The 26,414-nt window shown below is 41.8% G+C and overlaps 1 protein-coding gene across 13 annotated transcripts in view; it reads left to right on the forward strand.

The window, feature by feature from the left end:
• The window catches only part of DOCK10 (dedicator of cytokinesis 10), a 189,021-nt gene extending 163,615 nt beyond the window's left edge, over positions 1 to 25,406 (forward strand). For 10 of the 13 annotated variants that reach the window (XM_081006834.1, XM_081006840.1, XM_081006841.1 and 7 more), the window contains 16 exons: positions 741 to 878; positions 3,192 to 3,374; positions 4,352 to 4,462; positions 5,847 to 6,062; positions 6,575 to 6,632; positions 6,954 to 7,052; positions 8,906 to 9,012; positions 10,296 to 10,418; positions 11,471 to 11,584; positions 16,549 to 16,695; positions 18,213 to 18,423; positions 20,535 to 20,725; positions 21,655 to 21,755; positions 22,030 to 22,168; positions 23,372 to 23,447; positions 24,787 to 25,406. In XM_081006834.1, the coding sequence (XP_080862960.1) occupies positions 741 to 878; positions 3,192 to 3,374; positions 4,352 to 4,462; positions 5,847 to 6,062; positions 6,575 to 6,632; positions 6,954 to 7,052; positions 8,906 to 9,012; positions 10,296 to 10,418; positions 11,471 to 11,584; positions 16,549 to 16,695; positions 18,213 to 18,423; positions 20,535 to 20,725; positions 21,655 to 21,755; positions 22,030 to 22,168; positions 23,372 to 23,447; positions 24,787 to 24,854 (2,082 nt within the window). In that variant the 3' untranslated portion in view covers positions 24,855 to 25,406. The remainder of the gene's footprint in view (positions 1 to 740; positions 879 to 3,191; positions 3,375 to 4,351; positions 4,463 to 5,846; positions 6,063 to 6,574; positions 6,633 to 6,953; positions 7,053 to 8,905; positions 9,013 to 10,295; positions 10,419 to 11,470; positions 11,585 to 16,548; positions 16,696 to 18,212; positions 18,424 to 20,534; positions 20,726 to 21,654; positions 21,756 to 22,029; positions 22,169 to 23,371; positions 23,448 to 24,786) is intronic. The other 3 variants (XM_081006838.1, XM_081006835.1, XM_081006836.1) reach the window with 2 other exon arrangements.
• The last annotated feature ends 1,008 nt before the right edge of the window (positions 25,407 to 26,414 follow it).

Genomic DNA, 26,414 nt, shown 5'->3' on the forward strand with positions numbered 1-26,414 from the left:
ATTTAGGAAACGTAAGCAGGTGAGCAGGCATATGATATAATATCAGAAAGTTCTGCAAAGGTTAAAAATGTATATTTACTCTCTCTCTTTTTTCCTTGGAGCTTTTGCATGCAAGGCATGTGTTATAACAGTAAAACATTGCCCTAAACTAAAGTTTCAGTAGATTGTGGCATTGTGCCAAACAGTAGTGGTGTGAGGTGCTATTCAATGGATCTCCCTCAGGCTGGGTTGCTGCAGGTTTTTCTGGATGGAGAGAGGGAAAGATAAGACAACAGTGAGGTCCGTACTGTGCAAACATCTCAATAGGAGTGTCTGATTGGCTCTGCCAGTGCATTTGCACTGCACTGCGCTGCACTGCCACCTCAGCTTTCCACCTTTCCTTCTTGGTATGCTGCAACAAGCTGACCAAAGGGAGGTCAGGTGAACAGTGCAGCCCCTGGTGGCAAAGCCTTCCTAGAAACATAGGTTTTGATGAAAGGAGTAGGAGGAGGAACACCATGTGAGTGTCCTGGAACTTCCTGGCCTAAGGGGCAGCAAGTGGGGGGAGGCAGAATAATTTTAAGGGAGAAGATATTATTTGAGATACTTTGGGAGGTGGTACTGAAGCAGCTGACTTGATATTGTGTTGCTAATTCTGTTAAAGCAGGCCTTGCCCATTTGGGCAGGAGAAACAGATGCAGAGAAAGCCAGGCAGTTTAGCTTTTGAAAGACTGAAAGATGTTTGTTGGCTCGTTTTTCAGAGACAGCTGCAACAATCAGATTGCCAGAACACACTGATGAAGAAAGTCTTTGATACCTTCCTGCTGTTTCTGCAAATCAATCACTCTGCAGCAGCCCTCAAGCACGTCTTTGCTGCTCTTAGATTGTTTGTGAGTAAGGTACGTCCCTGCCACAGTTGGGTCACCTGTGATAAGAAATGCTCGTTTGTTCTTTAAACCAGCATTGAAACCATGTCTGCCACATAATTGGTGATCAAGTTGCATCCTGCAAATCAGTACTGAAATACAATTTCAGATAATTTCTCATAGAAATTTGTATTTTAGATTCAAAATTTTACCTCAGACATTGCTTGCTATAGGCATGTTATCAGTCTGTTGGTTGCTTAAAAAAAAAACCAGCAGATGCTAGCTATCAAATGCCAGAGTTCCAACAAAGGCATTGCATGTCAGCTGTAATATTTGATCATAGATCGATATTATTGAAGATCAAATACAGCCAGATATTAACAGTCACGTCCTTTCTTATAACAAATATTAAAATCAAATATGGAATTAAATTGAGCTTTAGCATCAAGCAGTAGATATTTGATACCCAGACAACATTCAACATCAGAGTTCATAAAGAATTATTTAGGAGAGAAAGTCCAGGATCATTATTATTTTTTAAATCTAGTTCTTCAGCAAAGCTCCTTGTGTTTGTTCATGGACTACTGAACATAAGCACGTAAGAACAGACCTGCTAGACCAGACCAAAGGCACTTCTAGTCCAGCCCTCTGTTCTCACCAGATAGATGCCAGTGGGAAGCCTTTGCAGTCCTACTCATACGTCTGCAGCATGGAGTTGAACTGGCCTTCCCTCCTCATTGCCCATTCCATTCACAGCTTTTTCCTCCACCATCTTCAGTCATTGCTTAATACGGCAAATTTTCAAAAGCCACGTTTTTGCCAGATAAAGACAAGCCCTTCCTTGAACGGAACCCTACGGTGAAGTACTCGAAACAGAATGCGAGGAGAATGCTTTTCTTTCGCAACGTGTGATATTGTAACGCTGCCAGTGGCATATTTCTAGGGCCAAGGGAAACATTAGACAAACCCAGCAGGAACAGCTTTCAATTACGTGGCAGACTGTCAGGAGCCTGTTTAATAGTGGGAGAGTGGAGACGTACAGATGCATAAGAAGCTGCCTTACACTGCGTCAGACCATTAGTTCATCTGGCTCAGCAGCTCTACTCTGACTGGCAGTGATTGTCCAGGATTTCAGGCAGGGAGTCTTTCCAAGCCCTACCTGGAGAAATCAGGGACTGAATGTGGGACCTTCTTCATGCAAAGCATGTTCTCTCTGCCACTGAGCTGTGTCCTTTCTCCAGTCATCTGAGCCACCCACTCCATTGTCTGGAGTGAATGGATTTGGATGCTTCCTTGAAATATCTATGGTGGTTAGTAATCTCATCTCAACAGGTGGCATGCAGGGAATAATGTTACTTATTCTCCGTAGTCTGCTCAGCAGATCATGTTATTACTCAGAGAAATCTCAGTTCATTTATTCATATCATTAATTGGATACTATATTGATTTAGATTTTATATTAGATACATCCTATCAAAATTAAAGAGGAGAAGAAATCCCATCAGAAGCAAAAGCAAATTGGGACTTAAAGCTATTTCAACCACTTCTTAGGATGTTTTTAGACGTTATTGAGGCTCCGGCTGTAATGCTTGTCGAAGCAGAAGGGGGGAGCTCTATGCTTTCCAGGAGTTCGTGATCAATAAGAGTTGAAGGGTGAGGCAGCAGCCCTTACATGACCTTCCATCACCAGCATCACTGCAACGAACTGGGAGGGGTGAAGCAGCAGCGAAGTCGGTGCAAGTGGGGGCATCCATTTAACTCCAGTGCTACATCTGCATCCCACCAACCCTGCTGCTGCCTCACTCCTCCCAGTAATCTGCCGGTGAAGGTGAGTTCATGGAGGCACCCCCATTTAGCCAACTCCTACTGCAATCCAATCCAACCTTCTACCTACACACTGCAGAAATCCAGAACTAGAACATCCCCGAGAGATGACTGTCTATAGTCTCTGCCTGAAGACTTCTAGTGAGGGAGAGGTCTGTTTCACTAAACACAGCGACCATACAACATGTTGCTCTCTGAGTGTTTCTCCTGCCTCATGCTCGCTTGCAACCATTGAGCTAGGTGTCAGATAGCCACATATGCAGCAATACTTGTGTTGCATCCCTAGGACATGTACACCTGGGTGAATCAGAATGACCTTGAGCAATGATCTTTGGAGATCACGATGGCCCACGCAGATAATCTTGTTGGTGTTTTTTGTGGGTCACGACTAGCTCCTTCTCAACTGTAGGCAGTTTATAAGTGGCATGAGGTCTTTGATTGCCTTCCAGCACTGACAGATGTTGCATTTGTGTTATAAGAAATCTCTTATGTTGTAGCAAAGGTGTATCTTTGTCTCCATAGTTCCCTTCAGCATTCTTCCAAGGGCAGGCTGACTTATGTGGCTCATTCTGCTATGAAATTCTTAAGTGCTGCAATCACAGGTCACGGTCGACACAAATGGAAGCCTCTGCTCTGCTGTATTTCTTCATGAGAAAGAACTTTGAATTTAATAAGCAGAAGTCAATAGTCAGGTCCCATTTGCAGGTAAGTAAACACTATGGTGATGAATAAGCATCCCACACAGATTACTTTTTGAATTTCCTGGTCATGGCATTGTTTTAGTTTTTGCCTCGACTCAGTCTAGAGATGAGCAGTGTCTATGTGCAGATCATCACATAGAGTTCCCAAGGACTTCTGTTCTTCCAGTCCTGCTGTACCTTGGCAAAATCTCAAAAACCTCAACTTTTCTTTTTAAACTAAAGGAAAGTTTCAGGTTGGAAGGGTGCAGGTTTAATTCTGGAAATGCAGTCCACAGAGTAGAAATCTTCTTGAGACACATGTAAAGGTAAAGAGACCCCTGACCATTAGGTCAAGTCATGACCGACTCTGGGGTTGCAGCGCTCATCTCGCTTTATTGGCCAAGGGAGCCGGCGTACAGCTTCTGGGTCATGTGGCCAGCATGACTAAGCTGCTTCTGGCGAACCAGAGCAGCGCACGGAAGCGCCGTTTACCTTCCCACCAGAGCAGTACCTATTTATCTACTTGCACTTTGACGTGCTTTCAAACTGCTAGGTTGGCAGGAGAAGACACACTTAGTGTCCTATATATCCCTGATTATAATTCTGAAATGTGGCATGGGGCAGTGCCATCATTTGAGCCGTTAGTTCCCTCTTTGAGCATATACATGGAGACCCAGACAACTACTTGGACTATTGTCCATGTTGTAACTCAGTCAACATAGGATCCTCTTTGTACTAGGTCAGACCCTTGAGCCATCTAGCTCAGTATTGTCTACACTGGCTGGCAGAGGCTCTCCAGGATTTCAGACACAGGACATTCCCAGTCCTTCCTGGAGAAATTGATGGTTGAACTTGGGACCTTATGCATGCAAAGGAGACGTTCTGCCCCTAAACTACAGCCCTTTTTGCAGTCTATTAAGTTGTACTAGTAGTTTGTCTAAGGAATAACCACTTGCTAGCTTGATTTACTTATGCTAACACCTCCTTTTAATGTTTTTTTAGCTCATCAAAGCTGTAAGCCAGTTGATTGCAGATGCAGGAATTGGAGGCTCCCGGTTTCAGCATTCACTGGCGATTACAAATAACTTCGCTAATGGAGACAAGCAAATGAAAGTAAGAAATGACTGGTATTACTTACAACTATAGATAGATGGGTCCTAATCTACATTATCCTCTATTACAATCTCAGACCTTTCTGTGAAAATCTTCCAAAAATATATTTTGCAAAAGGAATATACTTAATTTTCTAATCACTCTGAGATGCATAATTCAGTCCAGTCCCTACTGCTAATATCTATGCAGGTACTGTATTGTATTTTGTTTCACCACTGCAATTACTGAAGCTATTTCTAGAGTAAATAAATTACCCAATATTGACTTGAAATTTGTTCAGAATCATTTAGGGTATTGCTAAATCACACCAATTTTTGTGGCTATTGAAACAGTTGTTCCTGGGCACCCTCTCCCCTGCTTTATCAGTACAAAGTCTGATGAAATTGTATATTCTGGTAGATATTCATTATAAGCTTCTTCAGGAACTAATCAGGGCTGAAAAGTAGGGCACCAATGTAATAAATAAAAAGATAATGCTGATAAGTATCACATGGACTGGGTCCTTTAGAAAAAATAGATCAATGTCAGTGGAAAGCTGAAGATCTCAGTTAGTACAGCATGAGACACTGAATCTCATGGTCATGGGTTCAAGTCTCACATTGGCCGAAAGATTTCTGCATTGCAGGGGGTTAAACTATATGGCCCTCGTGGTCCCTTCGGACATTACAGTTCTATAAACCTTCTATAAGAGGTTGCTCTTTTCAGTCTGCTTTGTATGCTACTGGTAGCCTCATCAACAGTGTTCCCTTGGAATTCTAAGAGACCAAAAATCAGTGCAGTTTTGAAATCAGCAATTAAAATCAGTGCAGTTTTCAATGGTTCAGTCTGCCATCTTGATTCAAAGTGACATCTGGTTGTATCCAAACGTAGACAAAAACCTGCTCCCTGATCTCACTAACCTTCATGCAAAATTGTGTTACAGTATCTCAAGAGGTGTCCAAATGCTTAGTGAATGAATAACTTTCCAAAGTATGTATTAGATTCCTGGAGAGGGTTCACAAAAATGTATTGGGGTCATGGCTTTTTGCCTCCATACACATCCATTCTGACCCAGTATCTTTTGGCTAACTCCTATGACCTTTGGGAAGTCTTGCATATTCCACCTGCCCTGTCTGCGGCTAGATGTGCAGCTACCACTTTGCACATGATCAAGGTTTTGAATTGCATGACAAATGCTATATAAAAAAGATGATGCACAAAAAAGGAGTGGCATGCAAAGATGTCAGTAACTGTGTATGAGCAGGAGCAGGAGCCAGCAAGCACAGGATCCAGCGGTTGTGTGTATGGTCCACTATGTCATCTATGCCAAAAGTATGTGATTTAACATGGAAACGGAAATTCTCTAAGTTTAAAAGTACACTTCTGCTGCTTCTCCTCCCCAAAGAACAGTAACTTCCCAGCAGAAGTGAAAGACTTGACCAAACGCATAAGGACAGTTTTGATGGCTACAGCTCAAATGAAGGAACATGAGAAGGACCCCGAGATGCTAGTGGATTTGCAGTACAGTTTGGCAAATTCATACGCCAGCACGCCTGAATTGCGTAGGACTTGGCTAGAAAGCATGGCCAAGATCCATGCTAGAAATGGTGACTTATCAGAGGTAACTTGCAAATACTAATGATTGATTTTGTATCCAAAAGGGATTGGGAGGAGCACTCTATATGAGTCTGACTTAAATACATCTGGCATGTATTATCACCCGTTGACATTTGCTAACAATTATTTTGTTAAAATGCAAGCATTTTATTGAGTATTACTGTGCATCCTTCCCCACCCCAAAAGAAACCTGATTCAGAGTTCAAATTATTTTAGACTCCTTTATTTTCTAAGCTCTTGCAAGCACATAACCCAGATTGTTGTTTTTATGGTTGAAATCCTGATGCTCTCATTTAGCCATACTCTTAGCCTTTTTAGGCAAATCTCTTGGTAACTGGAGCTTAGCTCAAGTAAAGACTTCAGCATCAGTTTCTTGTTTTGCACAAACATTCAGACTAATAAATCTGTCAAGTGAAGCTTGGCTACCTTTCTGCAAAACACTTGCCTGACGTTTATGAGGATAAAGAAAATCTGTGCGGCTTAATATTAACACTTGCATACAATTTCTTGTTGCAGGCTGCCATGTGCTATATCCATATAGCTGCCCTTATTGCCGAATACCTGAAAAGAAAGGGTAAGATAACTTTATTCCAAGGCTAGCATTGATGCAGCAAACAGTAAAATGTGACCGCCTATTTCAATCTGATGAAATTCATGTCCTTTTGTAGTTATCCTTTAAGCAGCTTTGACTCTTCTCAAATGTTTCCCATGTAAGATACAACAACTAGTAAAATCAATGGTTACAACCTTGCATGTGGTGTGAAAATGAAGCTTAACTCAATCTCTTTTGGGAAGGGGGACATTTGTATCTCATTTCTTTAGTGTGTATCATTAAATATGCATGTATTAACACATACAGATAGCAGAATGCTAATAACATCTCACACTATCGTAGGTTACTGGAAAATGGAAAAGATATGTACCTCTCGTATACTCCTGGAAGATGCTGAACTCTCTGATAGTAATGTCTTACTAACAACTCATACTGGAGGAAGTGAGTGTTCTAACCACGTCTGTTTATGTGGCATAGACAACCACATTTGACCCACATCGATTGCAGAGATTCAACAGAAGAAGAGATTAACTGAAAAGGGAGGGAATATCATGATGCATATTTATATTCTTTGACATTGGGAGGTGTCAGGTCTTCTCTCTGTTTCTGTCATTGGTTGGAAGACTGAATTAGAAGAAGTCTTTTACTGCAGTGCTGTATACATTTTTCTTATAAGGATTACTCCAAGACAACTTCTCAGGTCATTGACTTTCCACATTAAGGTATGCCTGAATAATAATCACTTAGCAAACCCACCAAGATAAACAAGAAAATGAAATTTGGTTGCCTGCAAAGGTCACTCTCTCTCTAACGCACACAAACACACACCAGGGCATGATAAGTCAGCATGGCCACTTCTGCAAGCTGCCCATGGGCAACAGCAACCCTGTGCCCAATGACCATGTATGTGGAGTGGGGTCCACCTATCTCCGTACCCTAGTAGTTCTAGCTACCTCTTGTCCCACCTTTAGTCTAGTGGTTTCAAGGTCCTGGTAGAAGGAATATCTGGAACATGGATGGAGAACACGCGGCCTTGGATATATTGTTGGATTCCAGTTCACATCAACCGCAGCCAAATGGGAACCACCTAGAGAGCCAGAGGCACTCCATCCCTGATCTAGTAGCATCCAAGAAGGAAGTGGGGATCAGTAGTGAGATAATTCTCACTGCTTGTTGTAGGTTGCTTAGTTTATCTCAGTTTTAGATTATGCTTGGACTGCATTTTGCATTACTCTTGGAGGTTGCATTTTCCTTGCCTTGCTTTCTAATAAGGATGGGAGAAAGAAAAGGCATGTAAATCAAGCTACATCTGCATCTCCCTCGGGTGGAAAACCTCCAGTCCTCAGATGGAGGCATGCATCCATTGCCTTAGAACTGGACTGTTGCCACGTAGTTGAGGAAATTAATAGAACAAAAAAACTCCTATACCATGAATTAATTCGGAGGACCCTAATAACATGGTAGCTCTTCCCAGTGAAATTCCATTCTTCCTGCATTTAGAGTTCAAAAAAATCCATGTAACATCATTCTGGTGATTTATTTTTTTTCTGTTTCCAAAAGCAAAATAAAATATATTTACTGTAGTGGCAAAATCAAAATCATAAGCCAATTTAGAGGAGAAAGGGAGAAAATGTGACCACTCACAAATATTATGGTGATAGTTCTAAGTCTTGAAATGAGTGGATCAAATGTGAATTTCAACAGTTTGTTCTCTCAAGATCTTTCAAAATGGTTTCAGGCCAATCTAAGATTCAGGCCATGTTCAAAAGAGGCTAGATTCTGTGCCGGTAGTATTCATTGTCACCACCTTGCCCTACCCTCTTTTCCTAAACCACCTTGGCAAGGGGGCAGGATGATGGGGAGGTAATTCATCTTTTCATAACTTCAGACGAAACACGAAGCATATGATTCTGTCAGCATTTTTTTATTTATAAAAAATCCAGGAGCGTTGTTTATTTATGAATGGTCCAAATAAAGAAATGCGTTGCCATATTAGCAATACAATTATTTGGGACGTTTCTCAATAATGCTTTTTGAATAAGAATATTATTTGCCAGAATCATCCAATCATAACTTTCTGCAGCCTTGCCAATAGGTTAATGAACTGAATGGAATTCATAAATAACCTATCACAAAATTACCCCATTCCATTTGTTCTACTCGCCCTATGGGCTCTGAAAAAAGTCCTTTTGGTCAGCATTTCTTTAAAGCATTCTTTATAGTAGCATCCTCTTCTTTTTAAGAGTGTAATATTAATAGATTCATGGGGCCCTTTCTCTTGTTTTTTTAAAAAGGCTTGTTTTCTATGGGATGGCCAGCTTTCCTCAACATTACACCAAATATTAAAGAAGAAGGAGCTATGAAGGAAGACTCTGGAATGCAGGATACACCATATAATGAGGTCAGCAGTGCTAATGTTTACACCCTGATCCCGTGCATGTTTTTTCAGAAATAAGTCTCACTGAAAAGCCAGTGTGGTATAGTGGTTAAGAATGTAGTGGTTAAGAGCAGTGGACTCGTAATCTGGTGAACCGGGTTCGCTTCCCCGCTCCTCCACATGCAGCTGCTGGGTGACCTTGGGCTAGTCACACTTCTCTGAAGTCTCTCAGCCCCACTCACTTCACAGAGTGTTTGTTGTCCACAATTCTAATTTAGCAGCAGAAGTAAACCAATCTACAAAAATATAATTTCAACAGTGCTCCCTGAGGCATAACCAGGAAGAGTGAGAACATCCCATTTCCTTCAATGGAGGTTGCATAGGACAAAATCCTGACAAAATCCTAATTGATAGATAAATCCCCGATAGAGGGTAGGCTTATCATTGCCAAACCCAAAGTCCTGTTTCCAGTGTCTTATTAAAATGTTTACTAGCACAGGGGGAAGCTGGGAAGAGAAATCAGTGCTATTTGCTGGATCGTCCATCAAGGAACTGAAATCTTCTAAGAATCTTCTAAGAAGCTGGGGATTGTCAGAACTTTGAACAATATGTTGAGGGACCCTCTTTTTCTATGAAAGAAAACAATACCTTGAGCAAAAGCTATACGCTCCAAAATGAAATGTCTATTGCCCACAGAAAGCATGCACTGAAATAAATTGGTGGGTGTGTCCAGTTTTGGAAGAAGAGGCATCCTTTCACCCCATATATCTGAAAGCAGGAGAATTGGAGCTAGTTATATCAATGTGTTTGATAGCTGATTATGCATGTAGCCTTTCTGGGTCTCAGAAAAGTCTGTTGGATTTTATCCTCATGTGCTTGATCTGCAACCAATATAAATAATCTAGCAGATGTGGATGGTCTTTCGTTTGTGTCTGATGTTCCTTATGACACCACACTTTTGCTGAAAGTTAGGGCAGCTTCTTGGATGCCTTTACTATGCTGAAACTACCTGCATTTAGTAGACGTGCTCATAGATTGCATACAGTGATTCACATGCCCACATAAGTCACCTCATGCTATCAACTTAAGAAAGATAGTGGCAGCATGTGAGCATGTACATTGCAGTGCAACACCTATTAACACACCTACCAAAACCAAGCAGCCTTGGCATGTAAGATGCAAAGATGTCCTTAGACGTTTGCTTCAGTTACTTGCTTCACTAATTTCTTAAACCAGACCTTTGACTTCAACTATATCAACAGTGTTAAGACACAGATTTAACATTCTTTTTACTTGTGCGATTACAGAACATCCTTGTGTCGCAGCTGGAATTGTGTGTTGACTTTTTGTGGAAATCTGAAAGATATGAGCTCATTGCTGAAGTTAACAAGCCAATCATTGCAGTGTTTGAAAAACAGAGAGACTTCAAGGTAAGAAAAGCTTAAAATAAGATCTAGCAGTTGCTCTGGGAATTGTTCTGGAAAATGCCATGGCATAGTTGGACATATTTTCATTTTTCATTCTTTTTTCCATGTTATTCCTCCTTTAGTGGCTAAAGACTTTGTGTATGGCCTATGCACAGTGACAAAAGGCATGGTGGTGATGCAGGCGACAGTTTCTAGGCTACAGTTTTTTCACTCAAGGCTGGTACTATCATCAGTACAGCTAGGCAGCCACCTAGGGCACAGGGCTCAGAGAGACCATCTCAATGTGAATTGAGTTTGTTGGACTCTTCGCTATTCTGCACACAGCAAAAACCAATGTGCCAGAAGCTTTCTGCACTCCTGTTGGCTCACCCAGGACAGAGGGTGTTCATGGCATAAGAAAGACACAACAATTTGCTTTGCCTGTGTAATTCTGTTATCCATGTCCAGCCTGCTTCCTCCAGCTATGGCATTGCACTATAGAGAAGTGGCTTTCAATGCATTCAGCTATATGTGAAGGGAAATCCTGACACCCCAGTACAAAATGTGCACACTTTTTAAAAAAACATTTTATTTAAAAGTTTTCCAACTAAGACAAATAATATGCCCAACTTTCTCCCTTTCCCTTCCTTGCCTACTCTCCTTTCCCTTCCCTCTTCCATTTAAACACTTGCCTGTACAGTGAGCCCAAATTGGCATTGGTCGAGTCAAGCATGTGTGGGGAGCCTCTTGAGAAGTCGTGTAATACAAGTGGTTCATAGAGAGAGAAAATAATTAATAAATCCATGTAACAATTACAATTAAAATTAGTGAAACTTTTTTTTTCAAATGCAGCTTTTGTTTTGAGTATATACAGAAGGAGCAAGTGGGAAAAGATTAACTCCCATAATTGACATAGCACTTACGCACTTTGCTTATAATGGCGAATGTGGCTAGACTAAAGCCTCTTAAATCAGTGATACAGGGAGCTCCCAAGTTTAGTGCAAAGTTGTATTGAAGATCAGTGCTTTCGCTTTTTAAAAAGCCTATTTTTATTTCATTCATTCTTCTACCTCCAGAGACTGTCAGAGTTGTACTACGACATCCATAGATCTTATCTGAAAGTGGCAGAAGTCGTGAATTCTGAGAAGCGCTTATTTGGACGGTACTACCGGGTAGCATTTTATGGGCAGGTGAGTGACTCCAACATGTTTGCGAACATACAGATACCATATACATTTCTAAAAGACAGTTCCACAGATACTCTTCTTAAGGAAAGTATAATAAGAAAACAGATGATAGGAGGTGATATTAAGGATGATGCTAGCTGACTTACTATTAAGGATCAAATTCTGAAATCTTTGCTGAAGAATGGAGTGAACCAGTGCTACCATCTCCAGAGCAAAAGTCAGGTCTTTAATATAAATATATATTTAATTGAGGCAGTGCATAAGCAATATTGATGGGGCCTTGCACAAGAAATTGGCTATTTCCCTGCACATCTAGATACAAGCCTATGCATGCTTACTTGGGGTGTAAGTCCTATTCAGCTTCCAAATAAACATGCATGGGATCAAATACAATTAACATGACAGCAGTGAAGCACCATGAATGGTGACACAGAAGTGATTGATCACTAACCATGTTTACCTATTTGAGATCCCATAACATACCTCATGGTCCTTGGAGGTAGTCTAAAATTACGGCAGGTCTATCACTTTCAACTTTTGTGGCATCAACGGACCCAATAGCCAGTCTCATCATTTCAATTGTTTACTCGGAGATAAAAGAGATATGCACATTTTCTAATGGGAAACAGAGAAAAGGGGATACAAATACCACCTTTATTCTCTGGCGATTCCTCCTGCCACTTGACGTTTGTCATGTTATCCAAAATTATCCCTACTACAACTGCAAAATAGTTTTAAGCCATCAAGATGTATTTTTTTTCCTATGTGGCCTGAAATCCACATCCCTGCATTAGTTGTATTTCTCATAGACTCTCTGGCTTTGCTTTCTAGCTTGCCTCTGATGCTCTCTGCAGTACATTGTAGAGTAGTCTTGGAGCACGTGCTCTTTCTGCATGCTTGTATTGGTGTAGTGTGTGCTTATGCTTGCCTCTGCTATACACCAGTTGGGTCAGGGGACTAAGCATGCTCTCTGAGAGAGTGCTCTCCAGGCAAACAATTCCCCCTAATCTAATGAAAAGAGGAGGTGTGTAAAGAACAGATTGATCTGAATCATTCTGTCTGCTAATTAGGTTTTAATGCAGAAATTTGCTCTTTTCTTCTCTTGGTCTTATTCAAGGCTGTGGTAAGTTGTCTATTCTTTTGCATGCTTTTTCTTTAATTCTTCTTACTCATTGTCTTCCCTGTATGAGTTAACCCTAACTTCAAGTGCTTTAGCATTCAATGTGAGAGGTGAAATGACATTGCTTTCACTCATTTATATGCTGTGTTGCATCTTGCAAAACTAATTCTTTTGTTCTGCTTTCTGAAATTACAGCTGTTTCTTTGCTGTTTACATACTTGAGGCTTAATCCTGTTCCTCTGTCCAGAGGAAACAGGTTCAGGCCATGTCTCCTTTTCACTGAAATGTCCACTGCAAGCAGATTTGCCAGTTATGTATTTGCAGAGCTAAGAAGGTATTTATAGTTATCTCCATCCCCACCCACAGTGAAACTATTTCAGGGTCTTGTGCACGCATGGCATTGTTGCCATGAATTGTTGGGTTTATTGCCCAACTTAGATACCTATCTCTGCGCAGCTCCTCAAATAAATGCTCAAGAGGCCAGAAATCTCCCAGAATATAACTGCAGACCAAAAATAGGGTGCCTCTGGCCCTCTAGATGTTGTTGGTTGTTTGCATATCTGGAACGTATTCAAAATTGAAGGGCGTAGTCCAGCCAAGCTAGAGGTGCAAAGCATGGCTGGTGGGGAAAGTGTCCTGGAAAGAGTGGCTGTGACCTGGGGAAAGTCCTGAGGACCAAATGGAGAAGGTTGCATTTGGCCCCTGCCTGCCAACAAGATGGGAGGAAAGAGAGAGGAGGCTGCACTGAAATGGCAGAAATGGGGACACCACTAAGAGTCTCTAGGAGAAGCCAGGGTGGTGGAAGAGAACCTTGGACCTCCAGTGATCAACCAGTAAGGGAGGAGGTAGCCCCAGTCAGCTGGGACCTTCAAAACCAGAATCCAGAGATATCCTGTAGGAAGCACATAAGGCCAGGCACAGGGGTGAGAGATCAGGGCTAAAACAGAAAGCAAATCAAGAGGGGAGATGGAGAGGGAAAACAAGCATGTCTAGGAGGAGCTACACAGCTGTTCCAGGGCCAATCTATACCTCACCTACCTGACCAAGAGAGGAAGGAACAAGGAAGCCTTTGCATTCCAAGGGGACATCCTGGCCTATAGGCAAAAGAGCCCATGTGGCTGGCCATGTGGAGAGCCAACCACAGGCTCTCCTGGATGCAAGCCCTGTGCTTAACCCCAGGCTCACCTGCTCACTCATTCGGCACAAGGAAAACCCGCAGAATTGTCCCCTCTCTCAAGGAGGCAGATGCTTCTATTAAACTTGCTTTTAGTGGAGCCCAAGTGATGTAACTCAGGGCAGAAAAGAAGAGACTGTAATACAAGCCTCAAGGCTATCCCTTGCTGTATCCCAACTGATTAAGAGCCATTTTGGCAAGAAAGAGGAGGAGGAGGAGGCAATAAATAAATGGTTATGAGGCAGAAAGGACTACGAGAGGTTTTTCTGTAATCATCAATGGGCTGCTGTTACACCTTCTTCCAGACCCTGTTGCAGTTGCCAGACTTGAAATAAAACATTCTTTTTTTAAAAAATGATATTTATTAAGAATTTTTAAGATTACAGAAAAGACAAAGAGAAAAAGAAGAAAAAAAACAAGGAAAAAACAAACAACAATCAAACAGAAATAAAACATTCTTATGTGGCTGGAAACAAGCTGTTCAGGGGGAATCACAAGGGCAAAACCCAGTGCAAAAAGCTGGGAATGGACAGGGAATGACTTTGGCCCTTGCTTTTCTGGTATCAGATGTAAAAGCCAAAGAACCAGCCAGTTGTCATTTTTAATTTTTGCTCAATCTGCAGCTTTGATTTATGACAGGGAGGGCAATGTGAAAAAGACAAAAAAAAATGGAAGAGTGGACTTTAAAGTTGTGTTCATGTATGGAAAATCTATTGTAGTATGTGATATCGCCCAACACCTTTCTACACGTTAAATATTTCAGTGCACCCATTTATCAAGTGGCAAGGAGATCTTCATCTGCTTGGCTGTTGTAGCAGTTCTGTTCACCTAAGCAAGGATGGGAATCTGCTGCCCCCCAGACGTTGTTGGACTTCCAGCTCCCATCATCCCCCACCAACCAGTGGTCAGAATTTGTGGAAGGTGAAATTCAACAACATCTGGAGGACCACAGGTTCCCTGTTCCTGATTTTGAAGGTGTTTATTTCAAAATTATTTGAGGCTTCGAAATACTTTCTTTGAGTTAGCATCAACACCTTATCGTCATGGTGATTGTGAACTTGCAGGTTCTCTTTCCCTGGCAATGTTAGATATTAGAGGCTGCTCATTATGCTTAGCAAGCCGGCAGTTTATACTGAAATGTTGGTGTCCAAACATACTCAACTTCACAGTCCAGTTCAAAAACATCGAGAGAGCTAAACCTAAGAAATTGAAAAAAGTAAATCTTCCCAGAAAACTGCAGAAATTTCACAGGTTTAAAACATGTTGTTTAATAATACCTTATGAGAAAGCTTCTTGGTCAACAATGACTCTTTTAAAAAGAAGCAGAACTGCTATCATATGACTTATTTAGTACTCATGTATGTACAGACATTAGTATTTCTATGTAACCAGCTCTTTCTTGGCAAGAATGCATTTGATGAAAAACCCACAGAAGACTCCAATTCTACGGTTCACAAACACAGATCTGAAATACAAAATTCCTAAATGAGGATTTCTGGGGCTCACAGAAAAACTATGGGTTAGACTTCACTATTCATAAGCCAGCCTGAACAATAGACAAAAATAATGCTTCACTCAAGTTCTGTAAAATAGGTGCAATTATGTGTACCTAAGGGTGTTTTGAAAACCGTAAAGTTTTCACAGAGCTGCTGACTTCTTAATTGCCACCTCCAAATGTTTGGCTGCCAGGAGAGTCAGAGTGAATGAGTCACCCCAACACAAAAAGAACGGTGAAAGGAAACACATTTTCTTCCTACATCAGGATCCTTCCTGATGAGCTTGAGGATTCTGTAAACATGTGGAGGAGGCACAAAGGAAGGATTCAATAGTGGCACAGCACTTCATAGGAATATATCCGGAGTCGGCTTTGTTACTGGTTTTACTGCAAAACTTCACATTTTGAGAAACATGGCAGTCCTCTGTCAAGTTCTTGCCCTCCATTACTATAGCACATAGTCAGGCTTAGGGCTTATCCACACTTACTACAACTCCCATCATCCCTGACCACTGGTCCTGCTAGCTAGGGATGATGGGAGTTGTAGTCCAACAACAGCTGGAGACCGAAGTTTGAGAAACTTCAGTAGACTAACAACACAAGCCTGTGTATGTTTATTCACAACCAAATCCTACTGTGTCCAGTCAGCTTTTCCACCCACTAAATTCTGTTTAGAGTTGGCTGTTAACCCCTAACATGCTTCTAAAGCATTTTGTCCTACTTTAATTGCAGACTTTCCCCCCTGTTCTGTTTATTTTTCGCTGAATAGTGGGTTGAACATATATTAATGGCGCTGTGAGATTATTTCACATCTCCTGTGACAATTACTGGATTGCACCACACGGTGGTGCAGTCTCCACAAAATGCGGGTGCCCCTATTATACTGTACTGACTAGTAGTTTGCTCTCCAAAGAGATTTTCTTTCGCATTTCACATCAGAGTTTTGTCCCACTGGTAAAAAGCTTAGATTCATCCTGTGCTAATATACAGAGTTTGGTTTTCTTGCCTCCCATTCCTTCATCAAGCACACGCTGCAGCATTCAGATAAGCTGGTGTGTGTGGTTTGCTTTTTGTCCCTTATCAATTAGATATGTTACACCTTCCATCCACAGTGGATTGCTTGGAAGTATTGTCTTGCTTACTTTCCTCTTAACTATTATGGTTTGTATTTTAAATAGGGCTTTTTTGAAGAAGAGGAGGGCAAGGAATACATCTACAAAGAGCCCAAATTAACAGGCCTGTCTGAGATCTCCCAGAGATTGCTGAAGCTTTATGCAGATAAGTTCGGAGCGGACAATGTGAAAATAATCCAAGACTCAAACAAGGTATGGAAAAAAATTAGCACCACCGAGACTCTGAGCACGAGGTAGCTGGAAGTTCTGCTGCACAGGCCCCGCTGAAATAATTGGAATATGTGCAGAAACACATTCTTATGTGGCTCCCAGCATTTCACTGGGATTTGCAGAGGAAAAAGTCCTGATGGATTGTCCTCAAAGATTCTGGACGTGAAAGGATGTTGATTTCTAGCACACCTTAGTAATCACAGTGCTGTTCCCTTGTTAGCATGTAGTAGTTCATAATACTTAAATGAGCAGGTCAGGGGCTAATTCCACTAACCAGCAAATAAAGGAAAGTTTATTGTTCATTGCCAAATGTATTGAAATGCGGTTGCATCCAGAGAGTAGACCAGCTGGAATTAATCGACCTAACTTACTCCTATCCATTCATTTCAGTGGGTAGGATTTAATTGGAGGCCACCCACTATAAGAAAAGACTTGGTAAAATCTTTCTGTACAATGAAGGACTAGAGGAGTGAGGGCCTTGTGCCCCTTCCACTTTTGGTACTTGCTAGGCCAGACTTTCCCAAGCTGGTGCCTTATGGACTACAACTCCCATCAGCCCCAACCAGCTTGGCCAGTGATGGGAGTTGTAGTCCAACAAACATTAGGAGGCCATCAGATTGGGGAGAGCTACACTAGGCTATTGCTGAGAATGAGAGATCCATGAGCACCTATATTTCAAAAGAGCTCTTCCTCTCACATGGCTGCAGTTTACTTGGTCTCAGTAGCTTGCCAGAGGTGGTATGGAAGGCTGGATGAAGATATAGATTTAGGGATGAATTGTATTTGGAGTTTCCTCTGATTTGCTTGCTTACTCTTTTCCATTCAGAAGACTTGAAATGACGTGCTTGAAATTAGATATTTAAAAAATAATCTCAGACATACAACCTCAGACATTGTTGTTGTTGCTGCTGCTGTTATTATTTATTACCTGCCGTTCACCATAAGCTTACAACATTACGTTGTTGAAACTTTGCAACCATAAGTTTACAATATAAAGATACAATATTGAAAGCAATTAAAACAATGTACAATTCTACAAATAACTCGTTGGGTAGCTTAACCTCACGCACCAAATCGAAGTGCAAGCAGGAGGAGTTTGCATGTCTAACTTCCAAGTGAAGGGTTGAATCATGGTGGAACTGCCACCAAGAAAGCCTTCCTTAGGGATTGTTGCCTTTCACTTTCTGTCATGAGAACACTCCCCCCCCCCCACACTTTAGTCAGTAGAAATGCCCAAGTACAAAATTCATGTGCACCCTGTCGACTGCAAAGAGCACAAGGCAATATAAACCACTGCCATTCTTTTCAGAATGCATAGAAAAAGGACTCTGATCTTCATTGCCATGTCATTAAAAGAAAAAGGATGGGGTTGTTTGCGCCTCCCCCCACCGCCGCCCATCCCCACTACCATTTGTTGCTATATCTGTCTTTAATTAATGTTTGGTCATACTCCCCATTCTGATCTCAGCTATTTCATTTCATTCGCCGTGCCTGTCCAGGTTAACCCCAAAGACTTAGATCCGAAATATGCTTACATCCAAGTGACATACGTCACACCCTTCTTTGAAGAGAAAGAAGCGGAGGAGCGGAAGACCGACTTTGAAATGCATCACAACATCAATCGCTTTGTGTTTGAAACACCCTTCACGTTGTCAGGGAAGAAACACGGAGGGGTGGAAGAGCAATGCAAGAGAAGGACCATTCTGACAAGTATGATGGTTGTTGCATTATTTAGTGCACAAGGGAGGCTTGTTGTGGAGCTGCCAAAGGTTGCGCTCAGGAATGTATAGTTTCAGGAGGGAATCTTTGTTTTTAGGACATTTGGCACATGAGTGTGAGTTATTGGTTCAGCAAAGCTTATTTGTTCCTACAATCTGGATCTCATTTTCCTATACCAAATATAGTACTGTGCCTTAGAACTTCAATACACAAAGCCTATAAAACTCAAATTAAATAATCCATGTATTTTTTTAAAAAAAATAAAAATAAACAACCACTGCGGGGGGGGGGGGAGCAGAGAGGCAATATCTTGGACATGCCTACTGAAACAAAAGTGAAAGCTATTCCACATTCTCAGCACTGCAAACAAACAAAACATGTAGTGCATTAGCAAGCAAATACAGAGAAGTTTCTGCAAAATTGAGCAAAGGTGGAAAGATGCTATTTTGCCATCCAAGTTGGGTAGGATGCAGGCCTGTGTTGGACACTCTTTAGTTCTGTTGAATGCCTACTGAGCTAGCTGTGATCAATTTTGTCCCACTGATTTCCTGTACGTGTCTACTCAAAATTCCCATCACATTCCATAGGACTTACTCCCAGTTAAGTGGGCATAAGATAGCAGCCTAAAGTGATTAACATAAAGAGAAAGGGACCCCTGACCATTAAGTCCAGTTGCGGACGGCTCTGGGGTTGCGGCGCTCATTTCGCTTTACTGGCCGAGGGAGCCAGCGTACAGCTTCCAGGTAATGTGGCCAGCATGACTAAGCCGCTTCTGGCGAACCATAGCAGCACACTGAAACGCCGTTTACTTTCCCGCCAGAAAGGTACCTATTTATCTACTTGCACTTTGACATGCTTTCAAACTGCTAGGTTGACAGGAACAGGGACCGAGCAATGGGAGCTCACCCCATCACTGGGATTCGAACCGCCGACCTTCTGATCGGCAAGCCCTAGGCTCTGTGGTTTAGACCACAGCGCCACCCACTGATTAACATAGCCTGGATCAAAAACTACTCCTTTTTGGTAAGGTTGCTGTTTCTATAATAAATAATAATTTTTTATTTATATCCCATCCTCCCCAGCCGAAGCCGAGCTCAGGGCAGCTAACAACAATAAAATAATACAACATTATAAAATCATTTCATTATAAAATTAATTCAAATCAAATTGATGGCAACCATTGGGCTAGAGTTCTGTGAAGACTGCCGAAGGAGGGAGTCAGGCTGTGCCCTGGCCAAAGGCCTGGTGGAACAGCTCTGTCTTGCAGGCCTTGTGGAAAGATGTCAAGTCCCGCAGGGCCCTAGTCTCTTGTGACAGAGGGTTCCACCAGATCGGAGCCACAGCTGAAAAAGCCCTGGCTCTGGTTGAGGCCAGCCTAACCTCTCTGTGGCCTGGGACCTCCAAGATGTTTTACTGAAGCTTCTTTAGAGTTAATCATGCTGGACAGGTTTCCTCTTAGCATCCCCATCAGTAGAAGCCCTGTGCAAGGACTTCCATTTGTGCAACAGGGCCTCCCCCCCCCCCCACGCTCCCCTGAGCTTAGCTTGGGGAAGTCTGGAGAACCCACTGAAAAGGAAAGAGGGGCAGTTCAAACTGGCAAGCCACACAGTTTATGCAGATGTAGCGACTAAAAGAGCATGACATTGAATTCCATCCCACCATGTTTGGGGAAGTTTTTAATGCTTGATGTTTTTGTTTGTTTGTTTTCCTTTCCCTATCTATTTTTGTTGGTAGCTGTTCAGGGTGGCTGGGACAACCCAGTCAGATGGGAGGGGTATAATAAATTTATTAATCTTATTATTTGCCCATCTCCTAATTTACTGGAGAATAAATTAAAAATAAAGTGCTAGATTTTATAATAGGAATGATGACGTTCTTTTACTCTGAGAATAAACTCTGGTGTGTAGTGATGCAGTTTGTGTATTGTGTTCATCAGCATTCAGAATATTTTGAAAAAATATTGAAAGTCCAGTAAATGGATTTATTACATAAGCACTGCATGAATGATGGCTGCATTTTAATTGTGAATATGTGAGATTAATGCCTTGACTGCAGGAGAAGGGGAATTTTCCTTAAACGTGCCCTCTTGTGTTTGCATGCAGCCAGCCATTTATTCCCTTATGTGAAGAAAAGAATACAGGTCATAAGCCAAACAAGCACAGAGCTGAACCCCATTGAAGTAGCCATTGATGAGATGTCTAAGAAGATTTTGGAACTCAATCAGCTTTGCACAATGGAGGAAGTAGATATGATTAGGCTACAATTGAAACTACAAGGAAGTGTCAGTGTTAAGGTAAATATGACTTGGTCCTTCATTGAGGCTTAAGGATTTCAACATTTCAGATTACGCGTCATCAAAAGGAACAAAATCTCCACTTTTTGTCGTTATTCTGTTATGGACTTTATTACTCATAATTAAAAGCTACCACAATCTAAACCTGAAGTATGTGCCGACAACCCAAAAATCTCTCACCTCTTGAAGACTGCAGTATGCATGAAAATATTATAAGGCTAAAACCACAATGTCCCCTATCGGTTACAAGCAAGTAGATAAATTGTTACCTATTTTTAAAAAATATATATATAATAAAATGTTTTGTACTATAGCAGCTGGAAATGGACAAACACGGGGCATCCCTTTTTATGTAAAAGGTTTTATTAAAATTTTTCCATATTACAGTAAAATTATAAATAAACAAAGAAGAGTAAAAAATAATAGAAATAAAGAAAGGAAAAAGAGAAAGAGAAAGAGAGAAGCTTGAGACCTATAGGAAGTTATGCAAGTTCCTACCAGGATTCCTATCCTAGACCTTGCATTGCATTGCTGTTTAAGCAAACTGTTTTCAACCTGAGGCTGACAGTTTCTGCCACCTCAGGTGGAATTTGGATTCATTCTAGGTAACAGAACAGGATTTAGAAAAACTTTTAAGCTCCTGACTGTTCCTTTGGCATCCCTCCCCACACCTGATGTCATGTATGAAGTCAGGTGTAAAGTGGACAGGCATGGCTTCCCAAAAACAGCCTGGCAGGGCACATGGGGAGGCCTGAGAGCCAAGTCCATCCGTCCGTCTGTCCCCAGCTTAAAGGTGTGGACAATTAAGCAGAACAGAAATCCTGTTGAATAAATGAAAAGAAATGGCAAATCTTCACAAGATAAGATAGCATAGGACTTTCTCCAGCTTTGTCCTTCCTTGTTAAAAAGCAACATGTTTTATCTTTCAGGTAAATGCAGGACCAATGGCTTATGCGCGAGCTTTCCTTGAGGAAACAAATGCAAAGAAGTACCCAGACAACCAAGTTAAACTTTTGAAGGAAATCTTCAGGTAAGCTTTTCCATTCCAGAGACAGCAAGGCAATCACTCCTTTAAGAAATGTTCAGCAAATGAAACTAAAGCTATTTGACTTAACGTTAAACAAATCCTGACAAAGCACCAGGCAGCAAACACAGAACTGCATTCTTCAGTTCATACGCAGAGAGAGAAATCCCTTGACGTTCAGTTGTGTCTGTCTCCATCACTGTTTGAATCTGTAATGAGAGAAGAATACTGTTTTGCATTGCCTAGATACTAAAAATGTGGTGTTTCCTGTGCTATGCAGGCAGTTTGCAGATGCATGCGGACAAGCTCTGGAAGTTAATGAGCGGCTGATTAAGGAGGACCAGCTGGAATACCAGGAAGAAATGAAATCTCATTACAAGGATATGCTCAGTGAGCTTTCTGAAGTTATGAATGAACAGGTTGGCGATTCTGATTAATCTCCTTGTGGCTGATGGCTTGGACCTATTTTATTTCTCTTATTCCTACGGCATTAGAGATGTTACAGGAGGCAGCCTGAGCCTGGTTTGGAGAAGAACCTGGGGAGTGGGGGGTTGGAAGTCCAGCTGGAAAGGAAGGGGCAGGTCTTCCAACTCCCAAGGTTCCTTCACTTGGAGAGCAATTCCTGGCTGCAGACACCCCCATCTCCACTCCTCATCCTCATCCTACAAAGCCTAGCCCTACCAGTGGTGATGCTCTGCCTCTACGGTCAGAAGTAATACTTCTGAATATTGCTGGAAACCACAGGAGGAGAGAGGGCTCTGGTGCTCAGGTCCTCCTTGAGAGCTTCCGCACAGGCATCTGGTTGGCCACTGTGAGAACAGGACGCTGGACTAGATGGGCCATGGGCCTGGTCCAGCAGGCTCTTCTTGTGATCTTAACCTCCAGGCCCCAGACATACACCCCCTGCCTTTTCCTCACATCTCACTAGGATTCAAGTAAGATCAACACTGATCAGGAAAAGAAATGCAACCCACCATGTTGTCCATTAGACTTTTCCTTATGCCCTAGCAACACATCTCTGCCTCTGTCCCATCAGTCAGTACAGCCTGCAGGAAGAACCCTAGCCTGCTGGCACATCTCAGGTCTCACAGGAGGCTCCAGGTTCAAAGCTGCACTGGAAAAGGAGGGGAGCCCACCCCCATTCAGGTACAGCATCCTCAGTGATATCACCCATCACCTTCCTGCTGTTCTGCCCATTATGGCACCCCCACTGGGTTGCATCTGAGGAGGCCTGAGCCAACTGACTGCCTCCTACACCCTGGCAGTGGCACCTCTCCCACTTGCATACCCCAAGAGTCCTGCCCTTCCAGAGTACCTGAGTGAGCAGACAGCCACAGGAGATGCTTGGGTATAGGGTTATCCCTTTAAGCTTGCTTGGGAGATCTCAGCTTTCACCACCTCAGCACATATATTAACCATGCAAACTGAAAAGGTCAACTCTCCTGTTGTAATTTTACCGCATCCAAGTATAATGTGTGTGTCTCGACCACAAATAGCCCTTAACTGCATTTTCTCGCCTGGGCTTTGGGGCTTGCTCATTGCGTTGATCATTGTCACATTGTTTGTGCCTTCCATGGCAGTGGCATCTTCATCAACATTTCTCTCTCTCTTTTTTCTGACAGCTCTGTCATGGTCACTGCTTATACAACTTCTCTGCCTCACTGTCTAACATTTCCCTCAATACTATAGCCAAAAGTGGTATGTTTGGTTTTCTTTATGTCTACATGCTCCTTTACTGTCATACATCCTCACTTGGCTAGTCTTCTGTGTAGCCCAACTTTTACTGTCTACTTAGGACATCATCTCTGTTTCGATTCTTGTAGCATAGGAATGGGCAAGGCTTTTTTCAGCCAGAGCTCAGCTCCGACACCTCTCAGATGGATGCCATTGACATAAGAGAATAAGGGGAAAGTTTGTGGTGAGCCCCGGCACCTCTTTATCTAGAAAAATAGCACTGGGAATGGGCATGAGTCACCATTTCCTTTAAAGAGCTTAGGACATAATATGGGATCAGAGAGAAATGTAAGGATAGGATACAGTGTACTCTGGTTTAGGCCTTTGCGGACTTATAACTGAGGCCCATTTCCTATGCTTATTTTTTAATACACACACTTCTCACTTGCATTAATATTTCTTTCGAACATTTGTGCCCCACAAACACTATTATTTTTACCTAACTTTGTAAATGTGATCTATAATCACAGCAAACCAGATTCATATACATGTTTTGAGACATAGAAGTGCCATAGCAATCATGTTTTTTTTAATTGTTGTTGTTATTGTTGTTATTATACTGTTACATCACAAAAAGAAAAATGCCCAAGTTATTTACAGCAATGATACATTAAACCTGCAACAAAAAACATATAAAAATATTTAAAAACCCAGACATCAATGAACCAATGTGGAAAGTTATCTTCTTAATTGCCCGCATAGGCCTGGCAGAATAGAGAAGTTTCCAGTAGGCGTTTAAAGGGTAGTACAAAAGGCACCTGCTGAATCTCTATTGGCAGAGTATTCCATAATGCTGGACTTGTTGTCAAATGAGCATCACCAATTTGGGAAATGACCAACAAGGCTCCATCTCAGTGATGGAGCTGGGATATAAGGAAGTGTTCAGACATCGCCTGAAGATACCCTGGACCTAAGTGTTCAGGGCTTTGTAAATTAATATAAGAACCTTGAACCTCTCTCTGTAGCAGAAGCAGGATGGTGATGTTACAAAGACAGAAGAAGCAAAAGTTGGAATCAGGGCAGGGTTTTTTTGGGGGGGGGGGTCAGTGTGTTTTGCTTTCCGCTTTCTATTCAGGGAACATTCTACCTTACAGGATTCCAGAAGGGGGCTGGGGGAGGAATGAGCAAGGTGGCAAAAGGCCCTATGCTTGCCTTCCCTTTCATATGGCAGTAATTGCCATCCAGTACGATCCTTGGAAAGATATATTTTAGAACAACTGTGTTTAATATAGTGCAATTGTATTGATTTCTGCCAGTTTTTCTGCATCTCATAAGTCTTTTTAAAAAACTTGTTCTTTAAAAGATCACGTACAAGGAGGATTCGGCAAAGCAGCAAGGAGTGGAACCAACTTATTCCCATGCAATCAGTAGAACAACCACAGGCCCACCTGGGCCGCTGATTGCCTCCAGTGCTGATATTTGATCGCTGAAATTGACTTTCAACGGATTGCTAGAAAACTGGGATTATTCTGAATAAGCAAAATCATGATGGATCCCACGAAAATGAAACGCGGTGCATTGTTTTAATTTATTGAACATTTTCAGTGTTTGTTTTTTTTAATTGTAAGTTTGATATTTTTAATGTTCTTGCCTTTCCTGATATTTGCACATTTCCTATGGTTTTCTTTATTATGGTTCAGCCTTTATTAAACAGACTGAACGTGATATTTCCATTGAAAGTTTGGTTTCTCAACAAGCCTTACGCTTGCTGTAAATGATAATATAATCTAATACAAGTCCTAGTATACATATATTTTAAAAGTCAAAAGTGGATGTTTTATAACCTTTAAGAATATTGCGATTGTAAATAGAAGATGTGTAAAATATGTCATTTTTACAAAGTTTTTAGTTAATAATTACTAAAATGTGGATAACGTTTCAGATACAATTATATTAAAATATTTGTCTATGTGTAGAAAATTACTGATAATTATTTCTTTGTGATATGGGAATTCATCGGCATGTTGCAATGTCCATTGGGAATGCACCATACAAGTTGGGTCCTGCAACAGAAGTGTTTCAGTGTGCAGTGCTTTGTTCAGGATTCCATGCACTCAATTTCATTCACCTTTCCCTGCCTACTGTATTCTCCTTTCTCCCCTGCATAAAAAGTTCTTCATTGAGGGGCAATCCTATGGTAAGATCCATTGGGATGAGTTGTTTAAGGTGCAGCAGATCTCCAGATCATCCAGCAGATTACAGGCTCAGCTGGGCTCAGGAGGCATTGATCACCTCCCACTCTGGCATTATAAACTTAAGGTACATTCACAAACAATTCTGCCTGTCACAGGAGTGGGGAACCAAACACTCTCCAGATGTTACTGGATTTCCTTGCTGGCTGGGGTTGATCTATCTCTGATCTATCACATTTTTATCTGGCCCCTCCTCCAAGAAGCCCAGGGTGGTTTGCTTGAGGGTTAAATGTGATTTTACACTCCTTGAGAGTGTTGGAGTCCAACAACATCTCTGTTGTAGATCTTCCTGCCCAGCCTTCTGCTCAATGCAGGAATTTCAGAGCTGGAACATCCTTGTGAGGAAGTTGTCCAAACTGTGCTTGAAGACTTTGCCTGTCTTTAAAGGTGAGGAGCTGGGATTGTTGAGATGCAAATGAGGTTCCCTTGTGGGATAGTCCTTTGAATGTTGCTGACACCTTCCTAGCCCTTGCTGAGATGAAGTTGATTTAGAAAGGTGATTATCTTTCAAAGTTGGATGAATTTGCTGTGATTTAAAAGGGCTTGTGGTACCCTTCCTGGTTGTGTTGGGTATTTGAGTGCAACTGGGGTATGAGGTGTGTGTGTGTGTGTGTGTGTGTGTGTGTGTGTGTGTGTTGATGGATTGGTAGGTGCATTTGTGAAGGTAAAGAATGGGATGTGTAGCTTAGTATGTGAAAAAGTTGGGTGATATGTGTACACAGAGGGAAGAATAAGTGAA

Source organism: Podarcis pityusensis (genome assembly GCF_964106645.2).
Source record: "Podarcis pityusensis genome assembly, chromosome: 5".
Classification (NCBI taxonomy): domain Eukaryota; kingdom Metazoa; phylum Chordata; class Lepidosauria; order Squamata; family Lacertidae; genus Podarcis; species Podarcis pityusensis.